General features: G+C 45.1%; 2 protein-coding genes across 2 annotated transcripts in view; one reads left to right on the plus strand and one right to left on the minus strand.

Annotated features, from left to right (window-relative positions):
* PEF1 (penta-EF-hand domain containing 1) overlaps window positions 1-16,099 on the minus strand; it is a 29,651-nt gene extending 13,552 nt beyond the window's left edge. The window contains exons 1-2 of the mRNA XM_082247099.1: window positions 15,924-16,099; window positions 257-551 (exon numbers count right to left, since the gene is read on the minus strand). Coding sequence (XP_082103225.1) covers window positions 257-551; window positions 15,924-15,947 — 319 coding nt within the window. The 5' untranslated portion in view covers window positions 15,948-16,099. The remainder of the gene's footprint in view (window positions 1-256; window positions 552-15,923) is intronic.
* Window positions 16,100-16,822: 723 nt separating this feature from the next.
* IMP3 (IMP U3 small nucleolar ribonucleoprotein 3) lies at window positions 16,823-17,747 on the plus strand. Its single transcript, XM_082244308.1, has one exon. The coding sequence runs from the start codon at window positions 16,965-16,967 to the stop codon at window positions 17,514-17,516; it is 552 nt and encodes a 183-aa protein (XP_082100434.1). The 5' UTR covers window positions 16,823-16,964; the 3' UTR covers window positions 17,517-17,747.
* Window positions 17,748-19,364: the final 1,617 nt, after the last annotated feature.

Consider the following 19,364-nt stretch of genomic DNA (forward strand, 5'->3'; position numbering starts at 1 on the left):
AATTTCCTGTAAGGACAGGAAGTGATGGTAAATCTTCCCAGTGGATACACCATCTGCACCCACAAATAATTCTTTATTTAAGATGGGAAATGTTTGAATCTCTGTCAGATTATTAATACTATCTGAGGTTACCTAACCTAGAAGTGAGGTGAAATGTCCCCATCAGGGTCACAGACGGTATTAAAAACTTGACAGAATTGTTGATTCATTTCCATTCCCATATTTATCAATCCTACTAGACCTACCTCAGACTTACCTGGAGGAGCTTGTCCATACTGGCCTTGTTGAGGAGCTCCATAAGGATTGGATCCCTGTGCACCATACGGTCCCCCAGGAGCATGGCTTCCATAAGTACCTCCGGGTCCCCCTGGTGCTGTACCCCCGGTCATTGGTTGTCCATAACTACCACCTTGAGGAGGTCCATATGGTGCACCTGGTGCAGAACCACCATACGCAGGCTGGGCAGTAGGGCCACCTCCTCCATATTGTTGTCCAGGATGATAGCCCCCTTGAGGCGCCCCAGGAGCTTGTCCTCCAGAACCATGGTATCCCTGTAAAACCATGAAATATACAAACCTAAGTACATTTTTGCAGATGTGTAGAGCACTTCTATAATAGGTACTATCAATTATCAAGATGACATTGTATGTGGACAATTATCTATCACTGCAAGAAAAATATTTTACAAATGTACAATAAAATGTTCCAGCACAAGATCAGTTCTTTGCATTGTTTATTTTATGAAATGTATGACCTAGTGGTCCTAGACCTAGAGTAATGATTAAGGCGTCACAATTTAAATACAACAGTGCCACCCGGTGGAAGTAAACCAAATCACATACATATACTCTCACTGGCCACTTTATTAGGTACACCTGTTCAATTGCTTGATAACACAAATTGATAATCAGCCAATCACATGGCATCAAATCAATGCATTTAGGCATCTAGTCATGGTATAGACTACTTGCTGAAGTTCAAACTGAGAATGAGATTGGGGAAAAAGTAGACTTTGAACGTGGCATGGTTGTTGATGCCAGATGCGCTTGTCTGAGTTTGTCAAGAACTGATGATCTACTGGGATTTCCACGCACAACCATCTCTAGGGTTTACAAAGAATGGTCCGAAAAAGAGAAAATATCCAGTGAGTGGCAGTTTGGTGGACAAAATTGCCTTGTTGATGTCAGAGGAGAATGGGCAGACTGGTTTGAGAGGATAGAAAGGCAACAATAATTTAAATACCGGCTCATTACAACCAAGGTATGCAGAATGCTATCTCTGAATGCACAACACATCGAACCTTGAACAATAGAAGATTGGAAAAACGTTGCCTGGTCTGATAAGTCTCAATTCAGCTGCGTCATTCAGATGGTAGGGAATTTGGCGTAAACATGAAAGCATGAATCCATCCTGCCTTGTATCAACTGTTCAGGCTGGTGGTATAATAGTGTGGGGGATATTTTCTTGGTACACTTGGGGCTCCTTAGAACCAATTGAGCATTGTTTAAATGCAACGGCCTGAGTATTGTTGCTGACCATATCCATCCCTTTATGATTACAGTGTCCCCATCTTCTGATGGCTCTTTCCAGTAGGATAATGCACCATGTCACAAAGTTCAGATCCCCTCAAACTGGTTTATTGAACAGGACAATAAGGTCACTGTACTCTAATGGTCTCCACAGTCACCAGATCTCAGTCCAATAGAGCATCTTTGGAATGTGGTGGAACCAGAGATTTGCATCATGGATGTGCAGCCAACAAATCTGCAACAACCGCGTGATGCGATCACTGAGGGATGTTTCCAACACCTTGTTGAATTTATATCACAAAGAATTAGGGCTGTTTTGAAGGAAAAAGGGGGTCCAACCAGGTTTTAGCAAGGTGTTCCTAATAAAGTGGCTGAGATAGACAGACAGACAGATAATTGTTAAAAATAAAGGCAGAACTCCAGGTATTAAAAAACAGTTTAATTATTCTTTTTCCTCTTCACTGAGCGCCATGAGTACAGCAATTGCCACTCTGAGAGGAGCTATGCACTCTGCTACATAGCCAGACTGCCCGGCCCTCCTCCCTGCTGTCTATTCACAGAATACTTGGCATTTTGTGAATGGGTTTACATAATACAAAAGCCTTCTGTGATTGGGCAAGAGGACAGGAGGGGCAAGTGGAGCAGCTGCAAACAACTCTGCAGCTCTGGAGGATCAGAGACCTGAAGACTCCGTGTCGGAGTGACAGAAGTATAGCAAGTATACCCCTGACACCAAGTACAAATGTAAATAGCAAACAAATAGAATAAATCTGCAATGTGACATACACCTTGATGTACTTAACCCCTTATAAGCCAGTACATTTTAAAAGTGCTGCATTTCCTGAAGTTGCCTTTTAAACAGAAACAAAACACTTTTCTAAAGGCCTACAGGTTTTTATTTATTTTTTTCTACGTTCTATATATATGGAATTATACAAATCGATCTTGAACTTTCTAATAGTTAAAGTGGATGTAAACCCTCACATATACCCAGTGAAGCGACAGAGATGAAACAAATCCTCCAACATAAGTTGTACCTGTTTATCTGCGGCCACCTACATTCAAAGTGCAGAATTTACACAGGATATCTCAGCTCTGAAAAGCAGGGGGCGGAGAGTGGAAGATGCACTCAGTGAGGAGAACTCCAAGAGCCAATTGGAGAGATGAGACACGCCACCTTCACACAGGAACAGTTAAGGGTTTCACAGTCTGAACCCTCCCGTTACCTTTTTTTCACTTGGTGTCAGGAAAACTTGTCAGAAGTGCAGAGAAGTTAGGCAGCAGACAGAAACGTTATGATTAAGCACATTATCGCTGAGTGAAACGCATCAACCTGCGGTCACCTTTGTCATCTGGTGTGTGTCATTTGTCATTTGCTAATAAAGGAACTCTGACTCTAATCGGTGTGCCGCCACTTCCTTTATTCATTCTGTTTCTCAGAGACAGAAATGACACTTAGTGCTCTGGATTGAGACAAGTACACACTATAGAGGGATATACTTTGTTCATATTTCATGTCTGAGATTTACAACTACTATTTATAAACAAATCTGTAAATTGCTGTAGGATTTAGGTTCTTATGTTACACACAGCGTGTGTTTCCCATACCTGGTCTGGCCTTGGGTAGGTAGTTCTACCTTTTACCATAACATTCCAAGGTCAACTTGTCTTCAAATACAGCAGAACACATCACCATCAAAGGGTCACTACAGGGTGAATTCTTAAAGTGGTTGTAAACCCTCAGATATAAAGCAGTGAAGTTACTATCCTCAGGTGATACACAGAGATTAAACAATCCTCCTACATAAGTTATACATGTTTATCTGCAGCCTTCTCTTCTCTACAATCGATTCAAAGTGGAAGTCCAGCCTAATACCTTAAAGTCTCTCCTGCAGTCATTAACCACCTAACGACCGCCCACCGCAGATATACTGCGGCAGGCAGGCGCTGCTGGGCAAAGTGACGTAGGGGTACGTCACTCGCTCAGCCGCCTGTGGGGGGCGAGCGCGCGCCCCTGCTTGTTCACAGGCATCCCCGTGCGAGTGACCGGGGGCTCCGATGTCCGCCGGCCACTCGCGATCTCCCGCTGGAGAGGGAGAAAGGCAGACAGCTGATGTAAACAAAGCCGCCTGTCATTCTCCCTGGTGTAACTGCAGAGACTATATGATCCTGCTATGTAGTGGACAGCAGAAGACGAATTGCAGCCGGAAATTCCTGGGCTTTGTCCAGAGGAGGGAGCACTCTGGCTAAGGCCGAGTCCAGATTCAGGCCCAAAAAGTCCAGCTTTGTGGACGGAACCAGGACAGACTTCTGAAAATTCAGAGAGATCCTCCAATTAGCCCAGTACTGCCATCCCCCATTGGCTTAGCAAGGCTAGCACCGGAGCCAACACTTTTGTGAAGATCCAAGGAGCGGAGGCGAGACCAAAGGGTAACGCCACAAACTGATAACGCTCCTCTCCCACAGCAAAGCAGAGAAAACGATGGTAACTGGCACACATTGGAATGTGAAGATAGGCATCTTGATATCTATAAAGGCGAGGAAATCCCCCTGACGCAGGGATGGCAGCACCGTTTGAATGGACTCCATTCCAAACTTCGGTACCCGCACAAAGCAGTTTAGCGCCTTGAGGTCCAGGATTGGACGCACTTTGCCTTCCACCCTGGGGACTGTGAACAGGTTTGAGTAAAAACCCTGAAAACGTTCCGAAGTTGGAACGGGAACAATCACACCTTGAAGGAACAGGTCTTGTGCCGCCCCAAACAGACCCTGTAACTGGTCCGGGGATAGGCGCAGGTTGGAAGGAAAAACCTTGCCGGGGGACAAGAGTGAAACTCGATCTTGTAGCCAAACCGAGTGACTTCATGGACCGACTTGCCTTGTACCATGGAAGTCCACGGGTCCAGAAACCAGCGAAGACGTCCCGCCATCCCCAATACGGGTGAGGGCGCATCTTCATACAGAAGGAGCCTTGTCCGCAGGGTCTGGAGAAGCCCGCTCTCGTTTGCCAGACCAGGTTCATTTAGATCCGCCAGAGGAGGTCATGAAAGGCTTGGAGCCCTTGTCAGTCACTCCTTAGGGACAAAAAAAAAAAAAAACTTATGACCCAAGAAGGAAGGTCCATGTCTACGACGAGGTTCCTTGCCCTTAGTAGCCTGCAGAAGAAAAGTACTCTTTCCCCCTGTGAGACCTTTAACGATGTCATCCAGGGTAGCCCCAAACAGGCAATCCCCTTGAAAGGGGTGGTCTGAGAGCTGATTGGAGGGAAGAGACACACCCACACAGGAACAGAGTGGAGGCTTTCAATCAGCTAGAGATCCCTCCCCTGTCACTATTTTTCTTTTGTTGTCATGAAAACTTGTCAGAAGTGATTCGTGCAGATAGCAGAGGAACAAAGCAGTAGACAGAAATTGCACTTAATTCTCGAGACAGATACACACTAAAGAAGGATATGCTTTGTTCATATTTCACGTCTGAGGTTTACAGCCACTTTAATAAAGACAAAATAACTTTAATTGTGCACAAGGGAAGCTAGATTTAAGGAACAACATCCAGCAGTGACCCCACAAATGAAAACTTGAAGACCTGCCAAACCTGTCAATAATTACATGTTATAATGAAATGAGATTTGCTGCTGTGCTGTGAAAAAGTACAGAAAATGTAAGCAGTCTTCCCTGCATATGCTTAAGGGACATGTCAGCAATTACATAGCAGCAGTTTGTTACAACTTTAGAATCGCTCTTCCAGCTACAGAAATGCTAATCAAATTATACACTAACTGCTGATTATCTCATCAAGTCAGTGATTTGTAACTGCAAAGATTAAAACTGTAGCCAGCTTCAGCAGTAACTCTGTAGCCAGCTACACATCTCTTTGACAAATTTGCTTGTGATAAACACATCCAAATAATAGTTCAAACCTTGGAATACAGCTGGCTGTCCTAACTATCAGGTAAACTTTTTTAAGGAATCTGCTGGTAGAAATATGCAATACCAACACATTTTTTCGAAAATGCTAGTTACTACGTTGTCATACGGATCCCCTCTCAGATTTTTGTTTCTGTACCCCTGTTGCAATTTTTTTCCTTCTCTTCCTGTCTGGTAAAGCAGTTTTTACATTTTCAGAACGGGAGGGTAAATCTCTCCGATGGCGTGTACTACTGCACTGCTCACTGTTCTCCTTGCTGGAGAGGAAGCTGCACGCAAGCATCTCCCAGTTTCAAATCTGTGCTTTCCGTACTTCTTCTACTCCTGGATTTTTTCCTCATGAGGGGACAGCTTTGACATAATGATGCAAAGCCCTGCTTTTCTACCAAGATTGCCACCTTGAAAACCCACATACAGTGAGAGCAAGAAATGGTCAAAAGATGAGCTGAAAGGAGAGCATGGGCAATAAATAGTACCTAGTCCATTGTCCTCGGCCTACCTTTTTTGGGCATAGATTTTAAAGCACTATTAAACCCAAAAGTAAACATCTTACTAATCCAATCTCCCCTTCCATAGACTGATAATGTGGCTGTCCAAAGGTGCCCCTTCATCCGGAGTGGGGGCACTGTAATAGGAGGAGGTATGTTACTGACCAGATCAACAAGTGAAAACCGAGGGGAAAAAGCCTATAAAAAAAGAAAAGAAATGCAGCCACCACATCTATTGGTAAGCTGAAATAATGGTATTTTTGACTTACCGTAAAATCCATTTCTCTGATTTTCATTGACAGACACAGCTCCTGATTCTTCTTAACCACAGGAGTAGGACACTGGGCAGGAAAACGCTTGACTACGCCTATGAGCAGTCCTAGGGGGTATACACCCAATCTCAGCTATAGGCACTCAGTTTTTTTCTGCCTAGTCAGGAGTAAGGACCTAGTTCCTAGCTGGGATCTCTGGTCCGGGCGATTTTCTCTTTTTAAATGGACCTTCAGTGTGGGCTCCGTTGCTGCCCTGGGATCTAAATGTGGCGCTTCATTCAAATGAAAGTCAGAGACAACCTTAGGAAGGAATGACGGACAGGGGCCAAGCACCACCTTATTCTTGTGAATCACCAGATAAGGTGAATGACAGGATAATGCTGCCAGTTTCGACACCTTGCACGCTTGGGACAGCGCAAGCAGGGGAATCTCCCGAATATTTTCAAAGGGAGGCTTCTGTAGATCCCAAGGCAGCAACGGAGCCAGAACTGAAGGAACCAAATGTTGGACACCATGAAGAAAAGTACGCACCAGGGAGTGCATGGCCAAAGGTTGTTGGAAAAACACCGTCAAGGCCGATACCCCGCCCTTGATGGTACTCAAGGCCAATTTCTGTTCAAGGAAGGTTAAGATCAAATCCACCAAGAAGGAGCAAGGATGAACCCCAAGAGACTCACACCACGCAATGTATGTCTTCCACGTACGGTGGTAGATCTTCCTAGAAGTGGATTTCCTGGCTTTTAACAACGTAGGAATCACCGACTCAGACAAACCTCCATCCTTCAGCACCTGGTGTTCAACAGCCAAGCTGCAAAGCCAGCGACTGTAAAGCAGGATGGAAGATCAGTCCTTGGGAAAACCGAACCTCCCTAAGAGGAAGCCCCCAAGGAGCATCGGCAACCAGCCGTACCCGATCAGTGTACCAAGACCGGCGAGGTCAGTCTGGATGGAATCCCTTCTGCTTTGATCCTGCACAGGAGTCGTGGCAGGAATTTGAGAGGACTGGAATGAGTCAGCCCACCTTAGAATGCCGGCTACTTACCGAGCTGCCAGGACACTACTTGTACCCTCTTAGTGAATGACACAGACCACTGCCGTGGCATTGTCCAAATGAATTCGTACTGGTCATCCCTGAAGACAAATTGTCCAATGAGCCAGACAAAGGCTGATCGCTCGGAAGTTCTAGAACATTAATTGGCAGTCTGGACATTGCCAGAGTCCAGACCTCCTGAGTCCCATTTCACCAAAATCTCTTTAGCAGAGATCTTGTGTGGAACTGTGCAAACAGAGCGCCTTGAGGGTGGACACCATCAGGTCCAGCACCCGCATGCAAGTCCGGAGGGATAATCGTTTGCTGAACAACAGAAACTGAATTTCCTCCTGCAATGTCTGGAGTTTTTCCAGGAAAAAAAAAAAAAAAAAAAAAAACAGGCCGAGTCCAGAATCAGACCCAGATAGTCCAGTTTGCATGGACAGAACCAAAGCAGACTCCTGAAGGTTCAGGATCCAACCGAACTCCCTCAGAGTTCACAGAGCAATCTCCAGTTGTCCATCAGAGCAGTCAGAGATACCACTTGCAGAAGAAGATCATCCAGGTACCCCAGTACCGCGATCCCCTGCTGACTCAAACAATGCCAGCCTGGGGGCCAACACTTCTGTGAAGACCGGAGGAGAGTCCAAAGGGCCACGCCACAAACCGATAATGCTTCTCACCCAGGGCAAAACGGAGGAAGCGTTGGTGACCGGCACATATTAGAATGTGCAGGTAGGCATCCTTGATATCGATAGAAGCGAGAAGAAATCCCCCTGATGTAGGGACGCCACTACCATGTGAATGGACTCCATGCAGAACTTCTGTACGCGCACCAGCAGTTTAGTGTCTTGAGGTTCAGAATTGGACATACCTTGGCTTCCTTCCTGGGAACTGAAGAGGCTTGAGTAAAGACCCCTGAAAACGTTCCGAAATCAGAACAAATCACCCCTTAAAAGGAACAAGTATTGCAATACCCCTCCTATCCCAGTGGAAGTCTTTTCAGAGTTAACGCGGCGGAGAGGAGGCGACGTCGCGCCGCCACCCACGTCATCCAATTGTCCGTGCTGCAGCCGGATATAGGATTACTAGAGGCTCCATTCAATACGCTACATGCAAGACCTTTCCTGTAAGTACAATTGCCCTTTTTATGCTAATAAACCAAGGATAATGCACTACGGGTGGTCTATTTGCATTCATTACATGTAACATTTGGAGTCAACAAGAGGAGTATTTAACAAGAGGAGTACATATTCCGGTGATCTGGGCATCGCCTAGCAGACAACCAACACTACTTCCTGATTGAATTAGAGGAGACATCCTATGAGCATATACATTGTTATATCTGGTAAGAGGCTCATTTGTGTGGTCACACCTGGGTGGATCTGCATGCCTTTTGCGGTGTTATATAGCCTGAGAGATACATATATCTGGTACGCAGGATTAGCAGCTGGTGTTGGGATCTTAATACACGTGGAAGTCACTTTTTTGGAATAATACTTCAAGCACCGTCACCATATCACTTCAGAACACCATTTTGTTATTACTTGATGGACTCTTAATTTGTTTTGAACCACTCCAAAGATAATTTTGTTGTTATTTTGGAAATATTTATGAATTGTTGTTATTCATATATACTTCACTTATGAAGAGTCACTTATTTGTCAACATTTAGTTGAGCATTATAGGTATTTTTTCTTGTTTAGCGCACCAATCATCTTTTACAATACCCCAAAGAGACCGGTAAGTGAACTGGGGACAAGTGCAAGTTGGAAGGGAAGAACCTCAGAAGGAACCTTATCCTCATAAGACCAAACTCGATCTCGTAGCCTGACCGAAAAACTTTGTGGACCCATGTGTCCTATACCAGGGAGGTCCATGGATTTGGAAACCAATGGAGATGTCCCCCCACCACAGATATGGATGAGGGTGTCCCTTCATGCAGAGGAAGCCTTGTCCGCAGGTCTGGAACAGCCCGCTCGTGGCTTGTCCAACCAGGTCTTCTTATAACCTCTGGTGGAGGACCTGACTTTTGATCCCTTTTCTTGAGACCCTGAGGGAGGAAAAAAGCTCTTATGAGCTGAGAAGAATGGCCCATGTCTACGACGAGGCTCCTTGCCCTTGGTAGCCAGCGGAAGAAGAGTAGTCTTCCCCCCTGTGAGACCCTTAACAATGTCATCCAAGGAAGCTCCAAACAGGCCATCCTCTACAAGAGAGGGGGGTGATTAGATAAGGCCTTCTTAGAAGACTGGTCCGCAGACCAGTATTTCAGCCAGATAATACCCTGAAGGACCACTGCTGATACAGACAGCCTAGAAATCAAAGGCGCCGCATCCAAGAGGCATCACAGATAAACTGTGGCCCCTGGACCAACTGATCCACCAGCTCCGCAAAGACAGGGGGAAGCGGTTTCCCCTCCAGGTCCCGGCCGTAAAAGTTTAGCCCACTCAGTCAGAGCTTGTGATCCCAGGGCAATAGTAAATACCGGCTTAAGTGCTGAACCAGCCACGGGCCAGAGCCTCCACCCTCCACCCTCCTATCAGCTGGTTATTTAAAGGCCGGGGACTCCTCAACCAGAATGATGGAAGCTTTATTTAACCTAGAAATCGACGAGTCCACTACAGGTCCGCCTTTTAACGCAGTTATTCCTCATAAGGACACCACAAGCAAAAAGCGCTTAGGAAACACTGCGTTTTGGACAACTCCACTGTTTCATGACAATGGTGTCAAAGTAAGGGGAAAAGTGAACACCCTCGCTGCTTTGGAGAGCCTGTGGATGTCAAAAGGGACCAGCGCCTCCGACGCAGCATCAGCCGCAAACCTCTTTTTTTTAAAGGGTCACGCACTGACACAAACTGTGCATCCACCAGCGACTTTTCATGCACGGCTAGAGGAGCAAAGGAAACATCCTCACTATCTGAGCACTCAGGGTGCATGGACGCAGACCCAGTAGGGGTGCTATATACTAAGCTCACCCGGAAAACATAGCAATCAGGGGAGGTCGCCAACTGCGATCCCGCAAAGGGGACGCTGATCAAGGGCCCACTAATAGACCACCTACTGGACTCCGCAAAAAAACAAAGGGGTCGCCCTCCAAGTCTTCCATAGAGGGCATAATAGGAAATAGCCCCCTTAAAAAGGGACCACCCGCCCTGACGCGAAAAACACAGGCAGGGTACCCTGACGGTTTACAGCACTAAAAGGGGCAGATGCCCCACACAATAATGGCGGCAAGGCTGTCATTAAAAAAATTAAGCGCCCCCACTTCCAAGGGGGGCGCCAAGCTGACCACATGGCCTATCAGGCTGCAAGCCTAAATTTTTGTGGAGGATCAACCCTCATCCCGGCAGATGCCCAAAGGAAGATTTGGAGGCTTCAGTTAAACACACTGGGGCTGTCCCCCAACAGAGACGCCCAACTCGGCCGCAGGCCGCGGCCTAGTAGGTTGCAAGCTGTGGCCTAACTTTCTGTGGGTGCCCAGCCGCTTGGACGCGAGCCCCCATGGAGCCGACCACCCAGGGGCAGCGGAGGGGAGGGCAAATGCCCAAATGGGAGGCAGTGGCTTCAGCCATCCTCACAGGGGCTGCCTCACATAGTTTCCGACTATTAGGCTGCAAAGCCGCAGCCTAAATTTCCGGCCAATTCAGCCGATACCCGCAGATGCTAAACTATCCTCTTCCCCCAGCCCAACAACCGCCGCAGGGAGCCCAGAGGACATCCCTGCCCTAGTCACCAACCCCCAGGGTGGCAGGGAACTCACTGTTGCGCACCAGAAAAAAAAACAATCAGCAGCCAGTTCGTTTGCGCCCTTTAACTTGCAGGCCAGCCACCGTCCAGTGGGGCTATGTCGCGGCCGACCTAGCGCGGATCTGCGGTGTGCATGCGCTTGCTGGTCGGACTAGGGGGACCCTAAGAATCTAGACTATCCAGTTTGTCGCCCAATCTGACACTTGATTGAAAAATAAAAAATTGCCAGGACCAGAGATCCCAGCAAGGAACTAGGTTCTTACTCCAGACTAGACAGAAAAAAACTGAGTGCTTATAGCTGAGAGTGGGTGTATACTCCCTGGGACTGCCCATGGGCATAGTCAAGCTTTTTTCTGCCTAGTGTCCTACTCCTTAAGGGGCAGTATAACCCAATGGTTAAAAGAATCAGGAGCTATGTCGGTCAATGTACGAAAGAGAAATTACATTTTTGGTTTTGGGTTACCACTTTAACGGTTCAGTACTCTTTAACAGGTCCTACAACTATCACCAAAAAAAACAATACTGTGAATGCTAAATGAATAATCAATATGATAGTTTTCAGTATACAGTATACATTTTTTTTTTTATTTACATGGTATTAACCTTCCATGCCCCTGTTGTTGCAACTAGTTCAATCACACGCTGACACTCGTATAGCTTGTCCGAAGTCCTTTCACTTTTGCCACACAGCATGTACTATTTAGGAAATATAGATAGGTAGGTATTTATGTTCAAAAAGAGAAAACTATACTCTATCATTGCAGTTTTGACCTCAGGTTTTCAGCTCTTTGGGTCACAGTGTTAAACGTCTGTGCGATTTTCGTGCATTTTTGGTGGATGCAGTCTATTTTAACCTCAGTTTTTTCATATACAGGGATCGAGACAAAAAGCATGACCTGCTTGTGTCTCATTCGTTTATGAAATCAGGGATGGAGGCGCTGTGCTATACAGGCTAGTGCCTCATGTAAAGTCCCATTCTGTGTTTACACTGCATCTACCAAGGGATGGAGATGAATGCTTCTCAGCTAGTCCATTTCAGTTTGCACCTTTGCTACAACACAGCTAATTAGAGCTATGATATATTTAGACCAGTCATTGATGGTAGCAGGTTGGGGGGGGGGGGGGAGATTGGGCCACTCCAGTCTCACCTGTCTCCCATCCATCCATTAGCAACCAAGTGCTCCCATTGTGGAGACACTCACATTTGTTAGTGTTAGGACTGCAGGTAATACAGGGTGCCGTGAAGGGGCCTTGCAGCTTACACATGCGTTTGCAAATGCGTGTCAACCAAACCCCTGTTTTTATCTAAAGCTTGAGACAGGTCTACTTGGTTGGTTGGCAGGCTGGAGGGTGAGTACATCAGACTGGGGGCTGACTGGATTTCATGCACCTCTTTTAATCCTTACAATTTTCAGTTTTTCTGATACAGGGATAGAGACGCTAAGCATTACCTGCTTGTGTCTCACTTAAAGTCCCAAACAGCCTATATTGTTTAACCTATAAACAGGCTGACTGGAGAAGGAACATGAGTGTGACAAGGTCCAAACACAGGGTAGGCAGGGAGGAGTGAAATGATACAGGTGAGGAGAGAGTGTAGAGAAGGAGGAGTGGGCAGACACGTTTCATTTCCAGGGTGGATAAAAATCGATTCTTTAAATCGGATTAAAAAAAATAAATTAAAAAAAAAAATGTTTTTGGAGTAAAAAACTATCTAATGATAGTTTTCTATTTAACCAATTCTGGATTTGCCCCCTTAATGAACAGGTAATTTTTTGCGGTTCAGCACTGCATTACTTTAATGGACAATTGCGCGGTTGTGCGACGCTGTACTTGAATACAAGTGATGTCCTTTTTTTCCCCACAAACAGAGCTTTCTTTTGGTGGTATTTGATCACCTCTGTGATTTTTATTTTTTGCGCTATAAATGGAAACCAGACAGGAGAGAGGAGCCAGGCACGTCGGCAGGGGAGCCGAAAAGAGGAGGATCTGGGCCACTCTGTGCAAAACCACTGAACAGACCAGATAAGTATAACATGTTTATTATTTATAGTGTGAACTGCCTACGATTTGAATGCAATGCAGGAACCCGCATCGCATACATGTGAACCAGCACTTAATGAAAGAATTTTAAAAATGTCATATCTACCTGCTCTGTGCAATGGTTTTGCACAGAGCAGCCCAGATCCACTTCTTTTTGGGTCCCCTGCCAGTGGTCCAGACCACTCCTTCCTGCCTAGTGTCCCTAATAGCAAGCTTCTTGCTATGGGGGCACTCAACCAGGGATGCTCCCGAGTCGCGCCTTGAGTGTCCATTCACCCACAGAGCACAGCTTGGCTCGGCCCTGCTCTCTCCTCATTGGCTCTGATTGGCAGCAGCAGGAGCCAATGAGAAAGGAGACACCCAGGAGAGCCGCTGCTCTCATGTAGATCACTGGATTGAGAGGGAGCTCAGGTGAGTATAGGGGGGGTGTCAGGTCGGGTGAGAGCTGCACCCAGAAGGATTTTTACCTTAAAGTGGAGTTCCACCTTAAAATGTAACTTGCGTCCATCTTCTTGCTCTGGGTCACCTGAAAAACAAATGGATAATCGCAATTTTTTTTTTGTTCACTTACCTTGTTTTAGAAGATCGTATACTTACCTTACTTCCTCTTCCTCCCTCGGCGAGTCGTCACTTCCTGGCTTGCAAGGATTCCTGGGAGCTGAACGTCATCGCTCCCAGGAATCAATGCGCCTGCACCGGCCCCGACGTCAGTTCCGGTGCAGGCGCCGTCATACCTTGCTAAACAGCTTCTGGGCATGCCCAGAAGCTGTGCAGGGATGACGCTGCAGCCCTGGAAGTGACGGCGGGGACGGCACAGTGCATCGTGGGACCGAAGAGGACACAGAAGAGGATCGCGCTGGCTTCAGCTGCCCACACCTGAGATGGCAGCAATGGACAATACATTTTCAAGGTAAGTATTTCTTCTAAAAGGTAAGTGCAACCCGGGATAGTTTAGAGGCTCGCCATTGTGGAATGCATTAGCCCTGACTGTCCTGGGGGTATTTTTATGTATTTTTTTGGTTTTAGGTGGAACTCCGCTTTAATGCGTATAAAAACTTCAGCTTTTACAACCATTTAATCCTTCTCCACGCTATCCAAAAGGCAGAAAACATTTTGCTTACAGCTATACTTTAAAAGGCCCCCTCACACAGGCATTCTAGCAGTCCATCATTAACCTGTGATTAGATGGATCAAAAATAGACTGCAATGTATCTTTATGGGTGGCCAGTTGTCAGAAAATGTTTGTCAAGCTGACTGCGTGGAGTTTGTACCCAGGTCCCCCTTTGTAGACTTGACCAGGAGTGGGTGAATATAGGTGGGAGCGTATCCATTTACATCTGGCCACCCATAAAGATTACATCACAGGTAGTCCCAGTGTTCTAACAAAAAACTCCAACTTGCCAAAATCTCCAACCACGTCACTTCTGGTGACTCTACAGCAGCAATAATTGGAGATTTTGTTGAGTTTCTTTTTTCATAGAACAACGGCAGCGTAAACATTACGGTACCACATATAACGAATGGACATTGTTAGTCTGCCCGCTACTAACCAAAAACATGGCCGCCCCGAAGGCGGTGACAACTTTTTTCCTACTAACCTGGTGTTCTGTCATAACACTCAACTTTTCATATTCTGTAGTGTATACGCTGCCGGTGTTCTGCAAAAACAGCAACTCGTCAAAATCTTTAATTATTGCTGCTGTAGACTGGCACGGTTGGAGATTTTAGCGAATTGGAGTTTTTTCAGCAGAACAGACATTTTTTATAAATTCGTGCTGCATGGAATTGCATGGCTACCCTGTGTGTCTGCTAAAGAACAGCATGCTTTGCCTGCGGGTTGGGAACACACAATTTTTTGAGTGTCCCTGACCCACACAAGTGTGAACCCAGGCTTAGATGTAGTGGCTGCATTAGCTATGTTCGGTTTTCTTCTTTTTCTTTCTTCTGACCTGCTGATCGTGCCAGTTAGGCTGGCCATACACTATACAATTTTCTTGTTCAACTTTCCTTTAGATTTACCAAAACCATGTGATATAGGGTCAAACCTAAACACTTTCAATTTGTATGTAATCAGGCAGGCCCTTGCACTACATAGTTAAAGGTAAATCTAAAGGAAATTGAATAAGAAAATTGTATAGTGTATGGCCAGCCTAACACGCTTCCTGACCTAGGGTGACAACACTCACTCACTGTACTGGATCAGGACAATAGAAACTATAGAGCCCTGTCCCTTCTATTCTACATAACACAGAGTGGCATGGTTCTGTAGTCCTCAGGGATCTATGAGAACAATCGAATTCCCTCAGCACAGGAAGTTATTAGCTCACTAGATTTCAGGCAGAATCAACAGATCTTCTAGATCACTGATGGTGAACCTTGGCACCCCAGATGTTTTGGAACTACATTTCCCATGATGCTCATGTACTCTGCGGTGTAGCTGAGCATTATAGGAAATGTAGTTCCAAAAGATCTGGGGTGTCAAGGTTCACCATCACTGTTCTAGATTGTAAGCTTTAATGAGCAGGGCCCTCTAATTCCTCCTGCATTGAATTGTATTGTAACTTCATTGTCTTCCCTCATATTGTAAAGTGCTGCGCAAACTGTTGACACTATATAAATCCTGTAGAATAATAATATTTCGTGAAATGATAAAGCAGGTAAAACAAAACCCTTTCCATTGTATGGTTAGCAGATCAAGAGGGAGGCAAATATTACATCTCTGCTTTCTGGTTTACATACACTTTAAGTGTTGTCTGATGGAGTTTACTGAAACTCATCCAGAGCTTTTCATGCCTCACCCCACCCATGTGACAGTATGTCATACCTGGACAAGCCTGGTCATGGTGTATAATATTACCATCCCCCCTCCCCTCACTAGAGCCCGCTCTCACCTGGCCGTACTGATAACTCGCCATATCGCCGTCTATTACACCTCTGGCGGCTCACTTGCTAACTCAATCAGTTCGGTTAAGAAACAACTAGGAAGTGGCCTCCCAGTACGTTATTGTTATCTGTCAAATCGCCATACATTGGCTTCTCTTAGTTTTTTGTCTCCACTATGAGCGCCATTTTACTGGGGTCGTTTACCTAGAGCAGCTTGTAAATAGCTCTTCTACAAAATGGCTGCTTCCCTAGCTTCTGACGTGGGACCTTTACAGACCGACCTGCGTCAACCTCAGCCACTCTGTCGTTAACACTACAGACCGAAAAGGATGCTGGGAAGTATGGCGGAAGTCTTTTGTGATTATTGCGTACCATAGTTACATGTGGGAAGGCTAGACAGACCTGCAAAGGATGCCGGGAGGTGTACCGGAGTCTTTTGTGGTTATACCTTATCATAAGTGCAAATGGGAAGTTTATTCAGAGCTGCAAAGGATGCCGGGAAGTGTGGCGGAAGTCTTTCGTGATTATAATTTACCATATGTGCATGGGAGAAGGCTAAGCAGAGCCTCAAAGGATGCCGGGAAGTGTGGCAGAAGTATTTCGTGATTATAATGTACCATATGTGCATGTGAAAAGGCTAGGCAGAGCTGCAAGGGATGCCGGGAAGTGTGGCGAAAGTCTTTCGTGATTATAATATACCATAGGTGCATATGAGAAAGTTAGGCAGAGCTGCAAAGGATGCCGGGAAGTGTGGCGGAAGTCTTCGGTGATTATAGCGTACCAAAGGCATATGCATGAAGGTGTACGGGGTATGGTTTTTTAACGTTACAAGTTTGCTAGGGCAGCTAGGCAGAGCCTCAAAGGATGCCGGGAAGTGTGGCGGAAGTTTCTATAGGGGAGGTTACACGTAGATCGCTTCTTCAGTGATGCTCACAGCAAAGCATCCCGGGAGGTGTGGCGGAAGTGTCCCTTGGTAATAGTGTTCTAGAGCGGCGTTCACACGTGGGAAGTGCAGTAAAAGACGGGTCTGTGAGGCTGCTTATGAGACCATGGTGCGCAAACTAAAATACCATGAGCAGAAGCTGCTCAAAAAGGTGGACTTTATCAACTGGGAGGTGGATAATAACCTGCACGAGGTGAAGGTGCTGAGGAAATACCACCTGAACCGCAGGGAGGACTACACCGCCTACAATAAGCTGAGCCGTCACGTGCGGGAACTTGCCCACAAGGTTAAAGATCTGGATGAGAAAGATACCTTCCGGGCTCAGAGTACCACCAAGCTGCTGGAGAAGTTGTACGCCATGGGCCTCATCCCCACCAAGCAGGGCCTACATCTGTGTGACACCGTGTCCGCCTCGTCTTTCTGCAGGAGGCGACTACCTTCCATCGTAGTGAAGCTAAGGATGGCCCAGAACCTGAAGACCGCCATCACCTTCATAGAACAGGGCCATATTCGTGTGGGTCCCGAAGTGGTGACCGACCCAGCCTTCTTGGTCACCAGGACAATGGAGGACTTTGTCACCTGGGTGGACTCTTCCAAGATTAAGAAACACGTCATGAACTACAATGAAGAGAGAGATGATTTTGATCTTGGTGTGTAGAGCTGATGTCCACCATCAAATAGTATTTTGGACTTTGCTTAAACAACTCTACTCTCTTGGAAAACTACTTGTAAAAGTATGGTAGATGGTGAACTGCCACCTATCAAGTTCTTTTCAAATGATTTACAGAGCCTTCTGTTTTTTTGTTCTTAGTTTGCCACGTGCAGCCGACATTGGTTTTGTAGTAGATTGTTTATTTTATAACTGTTACTTACTATAAAAATTTGCCTAGAAACCGAAGATGCTTGTGCTGTGTTTTTTCATGTTCATTTATGCAAAATATTTATTGGGGTATCCTTGTTTTGTTAAAGTATAAGTATGTTTTGCATAACTTTAGGATTCATGTGTTGTTAGAGTAACGTGGATGATCTATGTACATTGCAAGAATTTGCACCACTTCCACCATAGACACACATGTATGTGTCCTCACAGAAGTGGGTCTTAATCCGTGTGTGTGTGTGTGTGTGTGTGTGTGTATATATATATATATTATACGCTACTGTAAACAGAAAGAAGGCACAGAGATCAAGCTAAGCCTGATTTCTGTTTTTAGCCTGTGATTGGCTATCTACAGCTCATAGTAAAAACAAATGGCCACAGCCCACACCTATAACTGGCCTTTGAAGGCTGACGCATGTCAAACAAAACCAAAGAAAATTCCCAGCTCAATTTACTGACCAGCCTGCAACCAACCAAATTATTCTGTCTACCAATTTATGCTAATTCTATAGCTCATTCCTGTTTTTTTTTTTTTTCGCTAGAGGAGAATTGTAAGCAAAAAGTGTGTGGGGGGAGATAAAACAGCAGATCACAGTTTAAACTAGCTTAGTGTCAAAGGTCATACCCGGAGTCAATGTCAGATTTCCTGTATTTTAGGTAGGATTATAAAAGCAACAAACTATTGTTTCTGGGCTCTACTACAGGTACAAATAGCATACAGGTACGAGGTATTTCTGCAATCGTCAGATGTAGGAGAATTAATTATAGTTTGGCAAGAAGTATACAGCTGAATTTTATAAAAATTTTTTCCAAAAATTTGTGCCAATTTATATTTGATAAGCAAAAAAAAAAAAAAAATCAGATGTTCACAATTTACCACCGAAAAAGATGGAGACTTTGTTCTCCAAAAAATTGGGAAGAAAAAGGACTATAAGTGATTTGGATTTTCTCGGTACCTCCGATATAGTTGGCATGTACAACAAGTAGTGCAAAAATACAAAATTTATTGAATATACGGCATAGTTAAGAAATCATGAAAGACACAAAAAAAAGACATTCATTCTCAAAAAAACATGGAATTCATTTTTATTCAAGGCTGAGTAAGAGCAGACACGGGTCAGTACTTATTGCACTTGAAACAGAATGTGCAAAATCCAATAGGATATCTGTTCCTCAACATGTTTCCTGGCTATGGTCTGCTTCCTCAGGAGGATTATAATATATACACATTCTAGGGGTATAAAAATATAGTATGAGCTATGTGCAATGGAAAATAAAAACAATAAAAATAAAAAAAAAGGGTGAAATGTGTGTGGGACAAGGAAAAAAAGGAAGGGGAAAATGGAGGGAAATATTTCGGCTCACCAAAAAAAGGATGCATTAGACACCCTAACCAGATAGCGACTCAGCTATAAAAACTTCCCTGGCAAGCACAGGGGACTGTAAATAATAATAAAAATTGTGAAAATATAATAACCGGTAATTAAGTACAAAATAATACAAAACCATTTGTAAAAATCTAATGAGAAACAAGGAAAATGAAGGATTTTTTAGTAATTTTTTTGTACTTCATTACCTGTTATATTTTCCCAATTTTTTTGATTATTTACAGTTCCCCCCCCCCCCCCC

This window comes from Pelophylax lessonae, assembly GCF_965119305.1.
Source record: "Pelophylax lessonae genome assembly, chromosome: 2".
NCBI lineage: Eukaryota > Metazoa > Chordata > Amphibia > Anura > Ranidae > Pelophylax > Pelophylax lessonae.

Excerpts from the sequence above, each read along its gene's own strand:
- IMP3 (XM_082244308.1), top strand. The coding sequence starts at position 16,965 with ATGGTGCGCAAACTAAAATACCATGAGCAGAAGCTGCTCAAAAAGGTG.